The sequence below is a fragment of the Brienomyrus brachyistius genome, chromosome 15 (assembly GCF_023856365.1).
Source record: "Brienomyrus brachyistius isolate T26 chromosome 15, BBRACH_0.4, whole genome shotgun sequence".
In the NCBI taxonomy this organism is placed as follows: domain Eukaryota; kingdom Metazoa; phylum Chordata; class Actinopteri; order Osteoglossiformes; family Mormyridae; genus Brienomyrus; species Brienomyrus brachyistius.
In genome coordinates this window covers 11,379,882-11,395,556 of record NC_064547.1, presented here as the reverse complement: position 1 = coordinate 11,395,556, position 15,675 = coordinate 11,379,882, and the positions used below count along the sequence as shown (strand labels likewise).

The following is a 15,675-nucleotide window of genomic DNA, read 5'->3' as shown; positions in this document are numbered from 1 at the left end:
GAGGAAAGTGGAAGAGAGTTAAAGCTCCCCTTACCAACATAACATTACCAAAGCATCCAGCTGCTGAACAGATAGTATTACATACACAAGAAAATGTTTTTTTGCTTTTTGGGTTTACTGTTGATGCCACTAAGCCTTTGTAAATGCCTGCTGCTCCAAGACACTGTGTGAACAGCCTTTCATCAGAACCTGATCAAAAACTTTATGAGCTTCAATTTGAAAATCGCCATCCAAACCTTTTTGAGGGGTATAGAGTAATAAGTTGAATAGTGTACAAGAATATTTCTATCTGATGGCTTGACGAAGTCCTTGGTGTAGATGCCTATCCCATTAAAGATTATCCATGTGTCCAAAAAACTATTATTGCGATGATTATTACTTTCCATTTTGAATTTAATTGAATCACTACGATTGTTCAGATACTGTGAAAAAGCCAGTTGGAACCATTCCAATTAGAAATAAGTATTTTCCAAAACACAATGAATTGTAAAACTATATTATTGTGGTACACATATTGGTGTTCAGATCAACCCAACAAGAGATTTGCATGCATAGTTAAGGGAGCTTGCAGCCATAGCAGTACCAGGTATCTTTGTCATGAAGGAAACAGTTTGTTGTCAATACAGTGTCAGACATATCAACCAGTAAGTTAGTTAGACGATTGTTCTCTGACCTTGTATTAAAGAATCTTTAAAGCACAGAGCCCGGATGAATGTGGGATATTGGAATAAAGACTAACTACATCCATAGTGGCCAGGAGATCACCACTACTGTAAGTCACTTCAGAGAGAAAGGTTTTGAAGTCTCTGGTGTCTTTTAGATATGAAGGCAGCTTTTCAACTAATGGTCTGATGTGATAATCAACAAAATTACAATAGTCATTTATCATACACACACCAGACAAAAGAAAACATGGTCAAGAGTAGATAACTGGAATGGGAAGTCCCACAACCCCTTTGCATCTAATATAAAAAACAGGATGTGAATTCGAAAAAAGGAGTCTTCATCAAGCTTTGGTTCATCAGCCTTATTACAGGTTAGTTGCTTATACAGTTTTAAAAAGAAATTATTTATTATTTTTTATATTTAATATAGAAATATTTTATTATTTTTTTAATTAAAATGTATTTAAAAATTGTACACAAAATATTTTTTCAAGTCTACAACTGTTTCATAGTAATAAATGTAATCCTTCTGTGTAAGATAGCCAGTATGGATGTGCACATCAGCTGATATCGATATTGTCATGCCCTGCTCGTCGGCTCCTCATGTGTGCCACGCCCCCCTGCTTGCCAACGTGTGTTTCCCTGATTGTTTCCACCTATGTCCGATTACTGTGATCAGTCCTGTGTATTTAAGTCTGAGTCTTGCCTGTGATCGTTGTCCGTCATTACGTGATCTGTGCACATGGTGTTGGTAGTCCCTCGCCTCCCGTGTCTCCTTGTCCCGAATAAACCCCGATTACCCCGATCCTGCTCGTCAGTCTGGTTTTCTGAACCACCACCCGCACGATCGCCTGTCCACCCGAACCTTCCCGTGACAGAATGACGGACCTCAAAAAGAAGAGCAAGCGGACGAAACGGATCCCAGAGGAGACGGACATCACTCTGGGAGCCTGCACGCTATCCAGGCTATGGCTCCCGCCTGAGGACGAGGAGGAACAGGTCCTCCTTCTCGCAGATTTGGAGCCGAAAGACTCCGTCCTCCTACCGCCCCTCGAGCGGTGCAACTACCGGCTGGAAAGACTGGACAACTGGGGAGGGATCCGGACCGGGAGAGACGCCATCCCGCGTGTGCCCCGCTTCCCTACTCGGGCCACGCTAACCTCACCCGCGCCGGACTTACCTACCTCGTTACCAGCGGCAGCCTCCCCGGAGGCGTTCACCGCGCCTCTCCCAGGGAGAAAGGCTACCCTGGTGGACCAGTTTTTCACCCTCCAGGGTCTCTTTATAAGGGTGTTGGAGAGGCCGACACCCCCGGGAGACCGGAAGATGGAGGAACTTATCACGCGTTTAACGAGAGGTTTCGACGCGTTTACAGCCGCCTCTGGTCCAGAAAAACTCGAGGGGTTAGCAGGGGACCTTAGGCAGCTGATCCTGCTCCAAAAGGCGTCAGTCCCCGAGCCGGAGCAGCCGCTCCTGCCGCCTGCGGGCCCCGCTCCCGTGCAGCCACCATTGCCGGCGGACCCCGCTCCCGTGCAGCCGCCATTGCCGGCGGACCCCGCTCCCGTGCAGCCGCCATTGCCGCCTTCGCCGCCGCCGCCTGCGCAGCCGCCGCCTGCGCAGCCGCCGCCTGCGCAGCCGCCGCCTTCGCTGCCTGCTGCAGCTCCCGGGCAGGCGCCCCCACTGCAGCCACCTGCTGCAGCTCCAGGGCAGGTGCCCCCACTGCAGCCACCTGCAGCTCCAGGGCAGGCGCCCCCTCTGCAGCCGCCTGCTGCAGCTCCCGGGCAGGCGCCCCCACTGCAGCCAGCTCCTGTTCCTGACCGTGTTCCAGTTCCTGACCGCGCTGCAGCTCCCGGGCAGGCGCCCCCACTGCAGCCGCCTGCTGCAGCTCCCGGGCAGGCGCCCCCACTGCAGCCAGCTCCCGTTCCTGACCGTGTTCCAGTTCCTGACCGCGCTGCAGCTCCCGGGCAGGCGCCCCCACTGCAGCCGCCTGCTGCAGCTCCCGGGCAGGCGCCCCCACTGCAGCCAGCTCCCGTTCCTGACCGTGTTCCAGTTCCTGACCGCGCTGCAGCTCCCGGGCAGGCGCCCCCACTGCAGCCGCCTGCTGCAGCTCCCGGGCAGGCGCCCCCACTGCAGCCAGCTCCTGTTCCTGCCCGTGTTCCTGTTCCTGACCGTGCTCCTGTTCCTGCAGAGGCGCCCCCTCTGCAGCCGCCTGCTGCAGCTCCCGGGCAGGCGCCCCCACTGCAGCCACCTGCTGCAGCTCCCGGGCAGGCGCCCCCACTGCAGCCAGCTCCTGTTCCTGCAGAGGCGCCCCCTCTGCAGCCGCCTGCTGCAGCTCCAGGGCAGGTGCCCCCACTGCAGCCACCTGCAGCTCCAGGGCAGGCGCCCCCTCTGCAGCCGCCTGCTGCAGCTCCCGGGCCGGCGCCCCCACTGCAGCCACCTCCAGTTCCTGACCGTGCTCCTGTTCCTGCAGAGGCGCCCCCTCTGCAGCCGCCTGCTGCAGCTCCCGGGCAGGCGCCCCCACTGCAGCCGCCTGCTGCAGCTCCCGGGCAGGCGCCCCCACTGCAGCCAGCTCCTGTTCCTGACCGTGTTCCAGTTCCTGACCGCGCTGCAGCTCCCGGGCAGGCGCCCCCACTGCAGCCGCCTGCTGCAGCTCCCGGGCAGGCGCCCCCACTGCAGCCAGCTCCTGTTCCTGACCGTGCTCCTGTTCCTGCAGAGGCGCCCCCTCTGCAGCCGCCTGCTGCAGCTCCCGGGCAGGCGCCCCCACTGCAGCCGCCTGCTGCAGCTCCCGGGCAGGCGCCCCCACTGCAGCCGCCTGCTGCAGCTCCCGGGCAGGCGCCCCCTGACCGCGCTGCAGCAGCTCCCGAGGCGCCCCCTGACCGCGCTGCAGCAGCTCCCGAGGCGCCCCCTGACCGCGCTGCAGCAGCTCCCGAGGCGCCCCCTGACCGCGCTGCAGCAGCTCCCGAGGCGCCCCCTGACCGCGCTGCAGCAGCTCCCGAGGCGCCCCCTGACCGCGCTGCAGCAGCTCCCGAGGCGCCCCCTGACCGCGCTGCAGCAGCTCCCGAGGCGCCCCCTGACCGCGCTGCAGCAGCTCCCGAGGCGCCCCCTCCGCCTGCTGACCCGGTTCCTGTCCCTGGCCCCGCTCCTGTCCCTGGCCCCGCTCCTGTCCCTGGCCCCGCTCCTGTCCCTGGCCCCGCTCCTGTCCCTGGCCCCGCTCCTGTCCCTGGCCCCGCTCCTGTGACTCCTTCACCCTCACCCCGGCGACATCGACCCCGACCGGGGGTCGGTATGTCTGTGTCCCGCAGAGGGAGGGGACACAGACGGCGGACTGGGGTCCCTCCCGCCCTGCCCCCTGGCTCGCCCTCCCTCGCCTGCGCTCTGGCTCGGTGGGCGCCTGCAGGTCCTGGCCCTCCGGGTCAGCTGTCGCCTCGCTCCCCCCTCCGATGCCTCGTCACCCTGCCTCGCTCCCCCCTCCGGTGCCTGGTCGGTCGCCTGCGGGCTCCCCGACGGCGGCTCCTCGGTTGCCTGCGGGGCCCCTACCTCCGGCCCTCCGCCGGACGTCGCCGCCTGCTGCGGCTCCCCCCTCCTCCGGGCCTTCGCCGTGGGCCCCTCCTGCTCCCTCGTCCCCTTCCCCGGTGCTCCCTCCTGCTTCCTCCCTGGCCCCTCCGCGGGTCCCTCGCCCTGTCTCCTCGGCCCCTCCGAGGTCCCCTCCGGCTCCGGCCTCCCGGCCGCCTGCGGCCCCTCCGGCTGCCTCCCGTCGCCCGCTGGGGCTCCCACGGGCTCCCCTTGGTACCCCCTCCTTCTCGCCCTGTGCCCCTGCCTTTGTCCCTCCTGCCTTTGTCCCGCCGTCCTCTGTTCCTGGTCCCTTTGTTCTGCCCCGCTCGGTTCCTGGTTTCCCGTCGTTCCCTCACGTCACTCCCGCTCCTTTTGTTCCGCCTGTTCCCTCTGTTCCGCCCTTTCTAGTCTGTCTCTCTGCGTTCCCTGCCCTTTGTCAAGTCCTGTCTTACGTCTTGTCCCTTGCCGTGTTCTGCGTCTCAGTTTTGTTTCCTGTGCTTCGGTGATTGTTCCGTTTGGTTCCAGGTCCGGGTTCCCGTGTTCCGTCTGTCGCCTCCTCCCTGGCGCGCCCGGTGAAGCGCGCCTTTGGGGGGGGGTTCTGTCATGCCCTGCTCGTCGGCTCCTCATGTGTGCCACGCCCCCCTGCTTGCCAACGTGTGTTTCCCTGATTGTTTCCACCTATGTCCGATTACTGTGATCAGTCCTGTGTATTTAAGTCTGAGTCTTGCCTGTGATCGTTGTCCGTCATTACGTGATCTGTGCACATGGTGTTGGTAGTCCCTCGCCTCCCGTGTCTCCTTGTCCCGAATAAACCCCGATTACCCCGATCCTGCTCGTCAGTCTGGTTTTCTGAACCACCACCCGCACGATCGCCTGTCCACCCGAACCTTCCCGTGACAGATATTCTATTTGATATTTTATATTTTCATTAATTATCAACCAAAAGGTTGATATTTAAATAAAAGGGGTAAAAAGCCTTTGAAAAATTGACAACAAAATCAGAATTTAGTATTTTTTACATGTAATGCCCAAAAGATGTTATTTTTTAATACCAAATAGGATGTACTGCCATATTTCTAAGAAGAGTAAATTAAACCTTTTTTCCAGGACTACTTTGAACATACTTACAATCAACTGTCAAAATCAACATGCTAAATTCATGAATACATGTTTCATTCCTTATTCCTTAGTATCTGCAAATGATGGTTGAGAAGTTGAAGATTATTTATTGTCTCTGAATTCTATATTGTGGCTCCATTCACAGGGCCATGAAGTCTTCCATCCTGTTCTTGTTTGGAGTGTTTCTGAGATATGGCCGCAGCTGCCCTGATGTCTGTGAGTGTACTGCAGAAGGCAGGGTAAGATGCAGTGGCAACTTTACAAATGTACCTTCCTTCATGCCTCTCCAGACCTACTATATGGAGTTGAAAAAAACCAGGATACAAAACCTAACTGAAAGAAGTCTTCTTAACCTGCCTCTAGTGCTTCGCCTCAGTATCACGCAGAACCCTCTCCAAGTTATCGACCCAGAAGCGTTTTATCCAGTACCTCAGCTTCTTTCCCTGAAGTTATCCTTCAACAAAATCTCTAATCTGTCAAGCCAGGTTTTCAGTAATCTTGCCAGTCTTGAACAATTATACATTGATAACAACAATTTGGATTCTCTAAAGCCAGAATTGTTCGACACACTCACAAATCTGACGCAGCTGGATGCCAGTAGAAACTATCTCACTCATCTGGATAGAAATATTTTTGAAAAACTTACCAAGCTATGTTTCTTAAACCTAGGAAAGAATTTTTTGAGCAAACTACCAGACGGTGTGTTCAGCTCTTTAACTAATCTACAGCACCTTCTTGTTTATGAAAACCAACTTGAGATTCTCAGTTCTGAAACCTTTAAAAGTCTTACCAAACTGCGTGTACTCAAACTTTTCAAAAATAGGATCAGTTGCATCCCACCTCAGTTGTTCTGGCCTCTGTCCAATCTTGAAATTCTTAGTATATCCTCCAATAAACTGCACTATTTCCCGGAAGAAACCTTTTATTCTCTACCTCATATCACCACACTCAATCTCTTTAAAAATCCTCTTGTCTTCTTACCAGATCAACTCATTGGACACATGCCAAAACTTAAGGAATTTTACCTGTATTCTACTAATCTTATCACTGTACCAAATAATCTTTTTTATAATATGTCTGGTTTGGAAATACTCTCGCTCAACTATAATCCAAAACTGCATCATTTACCAAAGGATATATTCTGCTGTCTTCCCAAACTTACAAGGCTTTCTTTACAAACAAATGACTTACGGTTTCTGGATCCTGATCTTTTTGTTAACCTGAGTAATCTTTCTACACTGATTATTCACTCCAACAAGCTTCACCAGCTCTCAAACAACATTTTTCACAGTCTTACAAAGCTATCAGAAGTTCAACTGCATGGTAACCATTTAAAAAATTTTCCTAGCAGTGTTCTTTCCAGTGCAGTTGCTCTAAGGAATGTCTCCCTGAAAGACAACCCATGGAATTGTAACTGCAGGATTCTTGACCTTGCAGAATGGATAAGTCACCATCGGACTTTGGTTCATGATTATGAGCATGTTTCCTGCTATACGCCATCATATTTATTGGAGAAAACAGTTGGCTCAATGAACTCTAGATTACTCCAGTGCGAAGTCAACGAAAACCCTCCCATTAAAATTAGCAGTACAATCTCTAATACTTCAGCCTCAGTACAAACATCATCTCACGGCTTCCAAGTTGAGGGTGACCAATTGACGGACATAGCTACCATTAGTATTTGGAAGACTACCTCAGCGACTCCACGAATCTCTCCATCCATGGACTTGGTCCCTCAGTCCACAACTGAGGATTCTCTGTCATACAGCCCTTCTTATACTTTTTATGACACAGTAATTCTTGCGGCAGAGCCAGATATTGTGCATAATAGCCACCTGAATGGCTTGGTTTTCCTGTGGACACTACCCACCAGTGGCACCTACAGTACATTTCTAATTTCTTTGCAGATCTTATTGATAACTATGGGGGCTGCTTTGATTGTGGCCGGTGTCTGCATATTTCAGTATGTACGGAGCTTCACTGAAAAGTTCAATCATGTTTAGACCTGATGATTGGAGTAGGAAGGAGATGGACTGAAGAGTGGTTTGCAAACCAAAGCAATGTTCTTTTAGCTATCCAACAAGGTATCAGTAACAGGATAAATTATTTTTTATTATATTACTATGTATTTGTATCTATACCAGGGGTCTCCAACTCCGGTCCTGGAGAGCTACTATCCAGTAGGTTTTCTGTCCCACTTGGCTTCTGATGAGTCACACCTGTTCCTGATATTTACCTGAGAGCAGGAGTGGCTCCTCAGAAGCCAGGTAGGATAGAAAACCTACTGGATAGTAGCCGTACAGGACCAGAGTTGGAGACCCCTGATCTGTACTACTGTTAAAATTTTGAGAATTTATATATTAATTTATTTATATGTACAAACACACAAAAAATGAAAAGACAGCACATATTAAATAATTTATTGGTTATACTGCATGGTATTATGTTTGCATCACTATTACATCACTATTTTTTGTTTTTAAAAATAAGGTAGATAATTTGAATACATTTAATGAGACATGAATTTGCATATGAAATTCTTTGCAGATGTAGTGTGTATATATACAATCAAATATTCATTATATAATAGTATAAATATAGATGATCAGCAGTACCACCTTAACTCAGTAGGTAAGCTCTGTTGCTTCAAATCTACACCATTCTCTGTCTGGAGTTTGTGTGTTTTCACTTTTTGATGTAGGTTTCCTCTGAGATGTCTGGTTTCCTCCTGTAAGCCAAATAACATCTTTAGATTGCCAGTAATGTCTAAGGATTTGTATGTAAGTGGCCTGCGGAGGACTGGCATCCCATCCATTGTGTAGCCCGGGTTTGAGCTCTGTGCTGCCTGGTTCTCTGTAACCCTGATCAGAATAAGTGGTCAGAGGCTCAGTTGTCCTTCCAAATTTTTCCATTATCATGTGCTTTTTGATGCATTGTATTTCATATACAAAAATTATTACAAAATATACAGAGTAAATACAAATTCCTGTACATTGTTCATGTTTGCTTCTACACACACACACGTTTGTATTAATATCTTTGTGAGGACTCTCCATTGAATTCTATGGGAAAAACCCTAATCTCAACAATGCCGACGTTAAACCATACCCAGGCCTAACTTGAAACGTTAAACAACCAAACAAAATGAAAGACTTTTGGCATTTTTAGGTTTTTGATTGCATTCACAGACTTTTATAAAATTGAGGTTTATGTTGTGGGGACCTGAAATATGTCCTGATAAGCTAAAATGTAAGAGATTTTACCACATTGTCAGGGCATCTAGTCCTCACAATATAATAATAACATAATACACACACACACACACACACACACATACATACACACACACACACACACACACACACACACACACACACACACACATATATATATATATATATGATCATTTTAACAAGAAATTAATACTGAGCATAGAAACTTCTCTGTTATTGCCACATTAGAGCCTACAGGACATATCCAACTTCTCAAATTGCTCTGACTTGATTTTGTTTCACTTGTCTTCCAGTTTTTTCCACAATTTGGTAAATATAGTGGGTTTGTTTGCTATAATTTTCTCGCCAATTACCTTCCAGAGATTCTTGATAGGGTTCAGATCAGGGCTCCGTATGAGAGGCCTGACTCCTGCCGCAGAGAACACACCCCACACCATGACACTTACCCCTCCCATCTTGTCTGACTTCATCACACACTTCTGGTGGAGTGTTTTCTCAGTTCAATAGTAAAAACAATGTTTCCCATCTGAACCAACTAAATTCACTGAAACTTTGTACCAAGTTCTCCTCTGTTCACACAACATGCTCTTCAGCTAACTGTTACTAACTGAACTTGACTGGTCTGCACAGAGCCCTGACCTCAACCTGGCAGAACACCTTTGGGATGAATTACAACTGAGATTGTGAGCCAGGCCTTCTGGTCCAACATCAGTGTCTCACACATGCTGTCCTGTAAGAATGGTCAAAAATTCCCATAAACACAGCTAAAACTGTTATAGCTGCAGAGCCTGGGACAACTCCATAATAAAGCCTATGTCTTATGAATGGGATGTCAATTCATGCGTGTGTAAAGGCAGGTGTCCCAATAATTTTGGCATTGTAGTGTACATAATTCATCCCAAACAAAATTTAAGGCTGGGGTGACATCACAGTGTTTCAGTCACCATGGTGAGGTCCACTATCTTGCAAAATGCCTACAAATGTTGCCAAATGGACTAGAGTATCCAGATATATCAAGATATTTCAGATTAGATATTCCAAAAACTATGTAATCTATATATAGTCAAATATAACAAATTGTTCTCTAATTTTTATTGCATACCTTCGAATATTTTTGTTTATACCACTTACTATGTGGTGTAGCCTTCACTGATGAAATGTGATTAAAATATGTCTTTTCCATCCATGTTTGAATAACTTTGAAATTGGATAAGCTGTGTATATTTGACTTTGTATATTACAAAAATGTCTCCTGTTCTTTCGATCGCCACTCTGGATGACTGGATATGCCAAGAATTTCCCAAAAAAAAAACACTCAGGAGAGCCCAGCTTCAGGAAGGAGTTCCTCACTGTCCTGCAAATAACATGGAGTGTTTTAGGGTGGGGGCCATGAGCTATGCTTGCGTTTGCCAACAGACTGTTTTGCCATATTACACATGTGGAAGCAATGTGCAGAAGACCCAGCTTTTGTGGGAACAGTGGTGGTGGCACTTGAGATGAAGTGATATGATCTGTCTGACATGAAGTGTGCGAAGAACAGGAATACAAAGTGATCCAACCTCTTTTGGAAGTATTTCAAGGAAGATCAGGTTTCATTCAGCATCAAGTGGAAGAAACAGGAGAAATGGGACAGATGTCTGTTTTCCAGCTTCCCAAACAGCCAGGACAGAGAGTAAGTCGCAGAATATACCTTAGAAATAAGTGTGACTAATTTCAAGAGAGCATCCATCTAATTGCATTGCTCTCCCACAGAAACCGCAGAAATGTAATTTACAGGATTGTTATATGAAGTCTGCGGTAGGTGTGACTGCTTGGAAATATTTGGTAATTGTCAAAGTGGGAATTTAATGAGCCTGAAATATATGTGTGAGTGTGCGTCTATCTTTATATTTATAACATTTTTTCTAACCCTTTTTACAAATCATTACAAGCGGTGCCATTAATTGTACTTTTCCCCAGTGTTTTGTCAAGATCAGCCACACACACAAACACTCAGAAAAACATATAGGAATTGCACAGCCTCATGGTCTAAAGAAACCAGCCCCGCAAGCTCATGTATATGCATGTATACATACACACATACACACACATACACACACAGTATATATAAACTTCTAAAAGCCGATTAACCTGGATTTCATAATATACTGCATCATCTGGGGGCAAAAAAATATTGGATGTTGAATTATAAATGGATTATACATGGATTTAAAAACTGGTAGCGATACATGAAGTTTTATCAGGTGCTGATTGTAAATTTACAGACCTATTTGTTCCGTAATGTAAACCACATTCAGTCCTGAGTTTTTTTTTTTTTAATGAAAGTTTACAAAGCATAAACTAGGCTGTTACTCTCCCCCATTTGGACAGCAGGTGTTGCTGGCCATCCTATTTTACACCCTGTCTCTTGTCCTTTAGCCTCAGTGTGCTCTTTCTATTCCCTGACCTGCTGCATGTCTCTGTGAATTGAGTGTATGGCTTGGTATCTTTGAACTCCTTGAACTCCATGATTCAAGGCTGGCTAGACACCAGTCTCACCTCTATTCATTTATTTTTAGTTTTCCGTTTCCCTAGTGCGTGTTTCCCATTTGTAGGAATCTCCCCCCTCTGCTCCATCTAATTACATTACGTTATACGTTATACATTACTGTTATGATCCTAGTTGTCCCAGTATTGTTAAGCTTTAGTATTTGCTGTTTCCTAGTTTTTTTGCTTGTTAGCTGTAGTGAAAGGAAGCTTTCTGAAGCAATGACGCTTCATTCAAAGCTTTTTAGAACACAGTGCATGCTAGCGACCCCCAATGGTAAAAAATAGTAATTAGCAGAGGCCAATATACATTTGTGTTCTGATCACTCCAGAGAACACGTCTCCACTTCTCTAGAGTCCAGTGGCGGCGTGCTTTAAAGCACTGCATCCAACGCAAACTAAAAAACAGCAAATATTGCTGAACTGTCAGTACCTACCTATAACATACTGTTACTTAAAGTCTACCGCAGCTGGTTGAGCGTCTGCTGGGGGTTCTACAGATGCCTTTGGTGTAGAAAACTCTACAGCTGTGTCCATTGCTCTCCTGATAACTGCTGCACATTCTGCTACTAGCCTTTTTACTGCTGCTTGGACATTTGTGGAGCTGCAGAAACCAACATTCCTGAACATGGGATCCAGCAGAGTGTGAGCGCATAACACTCAAGGTCTCCCATACAGATATTTTCTCCAAAATCAGTCTTATCAGGATAGTGGCAAGGTGAACGGCCGTCACATTTCGCGGATTTGCCATTTTTCAGATTAAGGACTGCCTCAGCATTTTTATCACTTTTGACCATTCTCTTTTCCGCTGACAACTCAATAGTGGCCAATTGGATAGGACTGAGAACTTCTATAGGAAGGTAAGATTAGTTTTTAAGCGGGCTAATCTCCCGCTTAAGGACTGTCGGGAGCTCGCTCCGGATGCCGCCAGGATGGCAGCTTGTTCGACTGTACATACTTGGACATCGAATAGCTCGGCTCTACAGCCTGATGCTACTGTCCGCTTCTGTGCTTTTTCCGCACACGGTTTGGGGATGAGGCTAAAATAGGCACTGCCCCTTGCCATTTTAACCCTCTGGGGTCAAGTGGATTGTCGGTGATGCAACCTATTTTATGCTTATAAGGTAAAAATAATATACCAGTAAAAATGTGTTATACAATGACATCATATTGAAATTCCAACTTGGCTGGAAACAGAAAATAGGTTAATTCCATTTGTTTTAATGAGTGTCTTGGTTTGCAATATTATACTGCTATGAAGTTTTAATGTAGCTGTCCCACACCCTGTACTGATGTGGGGGGGACATTTGCTTCCTGCCATCTGAGACATCCTGTCTAACATCCTGACACAGAACAGCACCAACACAAATGTCATAGAGAATAAGCTAAAGGAATTACATATATTCATGGCCTAAATAAATCAGCCCTACCTAATTGATATTAGGCAAACCCAAACAAGCTCAGGACTTATCTTCTAAGCCCTCTTCAAAAAAACAATTTTTGAGTCCTAGAATCCTAAATACAGCCAGTGCTTTATATCAATTTCATGAGTTATATTTTTCCATCATGTTTTTTGATAAAATGCATGTCAGCACTTCATTAAGCCATGATTTACTGTTGAGGATAATCCTGGCAAAACCCTGTTATACTAAGAATAATGATTATGCTTTATTTGCATTGTTGCTTTTGATAACACATATAATCTCTCTGATCTCTCCTCAGACATCCACGGATATGGTGATTCACATCTACATATTTCTCAGCTTGTTTACCATTAACAGTATTCTTGGAAGCTGCCCAAATGCTTGCCAGTGTGAACAAAACATAATGATTTGCTCTGGTCATCTGGTCATAAAGTTCCCAGCATTCTTGCCTCCAGCCACCATGGAACTCTTAATAGTTAAAAGCAACATCTCATTATTAACACCAAGTGATTTTGACAATGGCTTTGAATCTCTTTCTGGTTTTGTAGTAAAAGACACGGAATTAGCTGAAATTTTGCCTGGAACATTTGATCGTACTCACAGACTTAAATTGGTAGGCTTTCAGGGAACTAACCTGCAAGATCTGCCTTCAGAACTATTCCAGGAAATGCAAACTCTTGAATCACTCATCCTGAGCAACAACAAATTTCAAGACTTTCACCCAGCTCTGTTCTCCCCTCTGACTGCCCTCAGAAAGCTTGACTTGAGCAAAAATATCCTCACCTCAATCCCAACAGGTTTTCTGCATAAGCTATCTAATCTCCAGCACCTCTCACTGGCTAGGAACAGCATCATGTATCTTTCAGAAGAAACATTTCAAGGGCAAAGGTTGCTAAAGATTCTCAGACTAAATCATAATGCCATAAAAGGGATTCCAGCAAGCTGTTTCAGTGCTCTTGTTAACTTGGAAGAACTATCCTTACAGGAAAATCAAATTGAACATCTTGCACCCCAGCTGTTCTCCAACCAGTACAAACTTAGGAAGCTGTTCCTATCTAACAATCGTTTATCATTATTGCCTGAGGGCATCTTCTTAAACCTTCCTAGGCTTATTCAAATATCCCTCCATCAAAATCAACTTCAGGAATTGTCCACTGGAGTTTTTGGTCCCATGGTTCTCCAGGAACTCTGGCTATATGACAACAGACTGACCCATGTGGGAGACAATGTGTTCAGCAACTTGACTCAGCTGCAACTTCTTGTTTTGAGTCGGAACCAGATCAGTTCAGTATCGAGTGGTGCCTTCAGTGGACTCATAGAGCTGAGTGAGGTGTCCCTGCACACTAATCGTCTTACGAGCCTTCAGGAGTGCACCTTTAGTGCACTGCCCAAACTGGTGAATATCTCGCTTGAGCACAACCAAATTCAAACTCTCCCCTGGAAAGTATTTCAGAACATCTCTAAACTGAAGCAGGTAGACCTCTGCAACAATTCCCTATCAAGCTTGCCACTGGAACTTTTAGATACATTTCAGATGATTGAAGAGGTTATCCTCTCTCAGAACCCCTGGAATTGTAACCAGGACATCCTGCCTCTCCGAGATTGGCTGAGGCAAAACTCTTTCAAGGTGCTGAATTCCAGAAACCTGTTATGCTTCCACCCTCCTGCCCTGCATAATATGAGTATTTTTGACCTTACCAATGAAGACTTGATGGTATCACTGACAAGCACCAGTCCTACATCCACATCAAATATTAGTGCTACTAGTTCTACATCCAAACCAAATATTGCACCAGAAGGGAAGGGAAGGACTAATTACAACCATGTGCTTCAGACGGGCCTTTCCCAAAACACTTTATTCATCATCATGACAATTTGCACAGTTATCATTGCCAGTACAGTCATCTGCTGTATTTATCGAATGAGAAACATGCACTCCAGTCAGAACTTACAGCAAGGTAATAAAAACTGTCATATAGACTTTTGCAACACTTGACTCACACATGCCTAAAGTGTAATTTGAGATTCATTTTAAGAAACTTTAGACAAAGATATGTTCTACAAAATTAACTCATGAAGGTGATAAATCTTTCCATCTTAGAATATTTTCTTGTAATGGAAAAGTCATTTTAGTTTACTTGATCTTTAGTACAGTTTACGTACAGTAGTGATCTCCCAAGCTTTACACTGTGATCTGTTTCTGATTGTGATCTAGTTCAAAAGATGAGATAACATACTTTGCTTCCCGGAGAGGGGACATGAGCTCTAATGTATAATAATCACAGTTGCATTACTTTAGATCTATCCAGAAAGTTTAACACGTCATACCCTGAACTGAAAGGAATGTGTGTTTGCATGATATCTGTGAAATAATATAAACTAACCAAATGTCATAAGTTTCATTTACCAAATATTCAGCTTTTCATTATTGGCTAAAAAACAAATAAAAAGCAAACATCTGCTTTGTAAGCTTTCATTTGTCAAATATTGCTCACGATATTAAAAATTGCATATGATAAATGCAATATATCATAGATGATCCTCATATGATCCTCCCCCTGATCGACTCATCTGCAATATACTGTAGCTTGTTTCCAGACTTCAAAAGTTCGAATAAAAAACATCATACCATAAAAAAATCCAGCCGACAATGACAATATTAATACAGACATTTAGCTCCTAGCCTACTTAACAAAATGGCTGTGTCAAGTTGCAAAAGATGCACCTCATGGATCCTTCATAGACTCCTCTCAATATTTACAGAATCACTCCAGTATCTAGAACTGAAAAGATTTTCTGAGTGGTTTTCACACTATTGAGGCACACTGGAACATTCTGTAAAATTTTGTTTCTTTGTTGTTTGTCATAAAAAGATAGTAATGGAAATCCTGTCTTTCTTTTTGTACTACATCACTACAAGCAGTCATTATAAAATCAGGCTTCCAGACTAAAAAAAAAACAGCTAACAATTAATCCAAGGGGGAAAATAAAAAGTATGTTTTTATATTATAATGGTATATTTGAAACCATGTTTATCTACTTGTACCAGACTTGCTGTCATTTCTCCATCAGGAAGCTCCATCATAGAACACAACTGCAGACAATAACACTCACTGATCACCAGGGCCAGCCCGTAGGCAGTAGGCAGTATCGGAA

General features: G+C 45.8%; 1 protein-coding gene across 3 annotated transcripts; it reads left to right on the top strand.

The window, feature by feature from the left end:
* The first annotated feature begins 921 nt into the window (after positions 1–921).
* On the top strand, positions 922–14,993 carry LOC125708386 (leucine-rich repeat-containing protein 15-like). Of its 3 annotated transcripts, XM_048975865.1 has the most exons (3): positions 922–1,036; positions 5,482–5,575; positions 12,818–14,993. In XM_048975865.1, exons 2-3 carry the CDS (start codon positions 5,486–5,488, stop codon positions 14,513–14,515), a joined length of 1,788 nt encoding a protein of 595 aa, XP_048831822.1. In that variant the 5' UTR covers positions 922–1,036; positions 5,482–5,485; the 3' UTR covers positions 14,516–14,993. The 3 variants fall into 3 exon arrangements, with proteins under 3 accessions (XP_048831822.1, XP_048831821.1, XP_048831823.1); XM_048975864.1 differs by lacking the exon at positions 12,818–14,993 and having other exon boundaries at positions 5,482–8,323; XM_048975866.1 differs by lacking the exons at positions 922–1,036; positions 5,482–5,575 and adding an exon at positions 7,348–10,241.
* Positions 14,994–15,675: the final 682 nt, after the last annotated feature.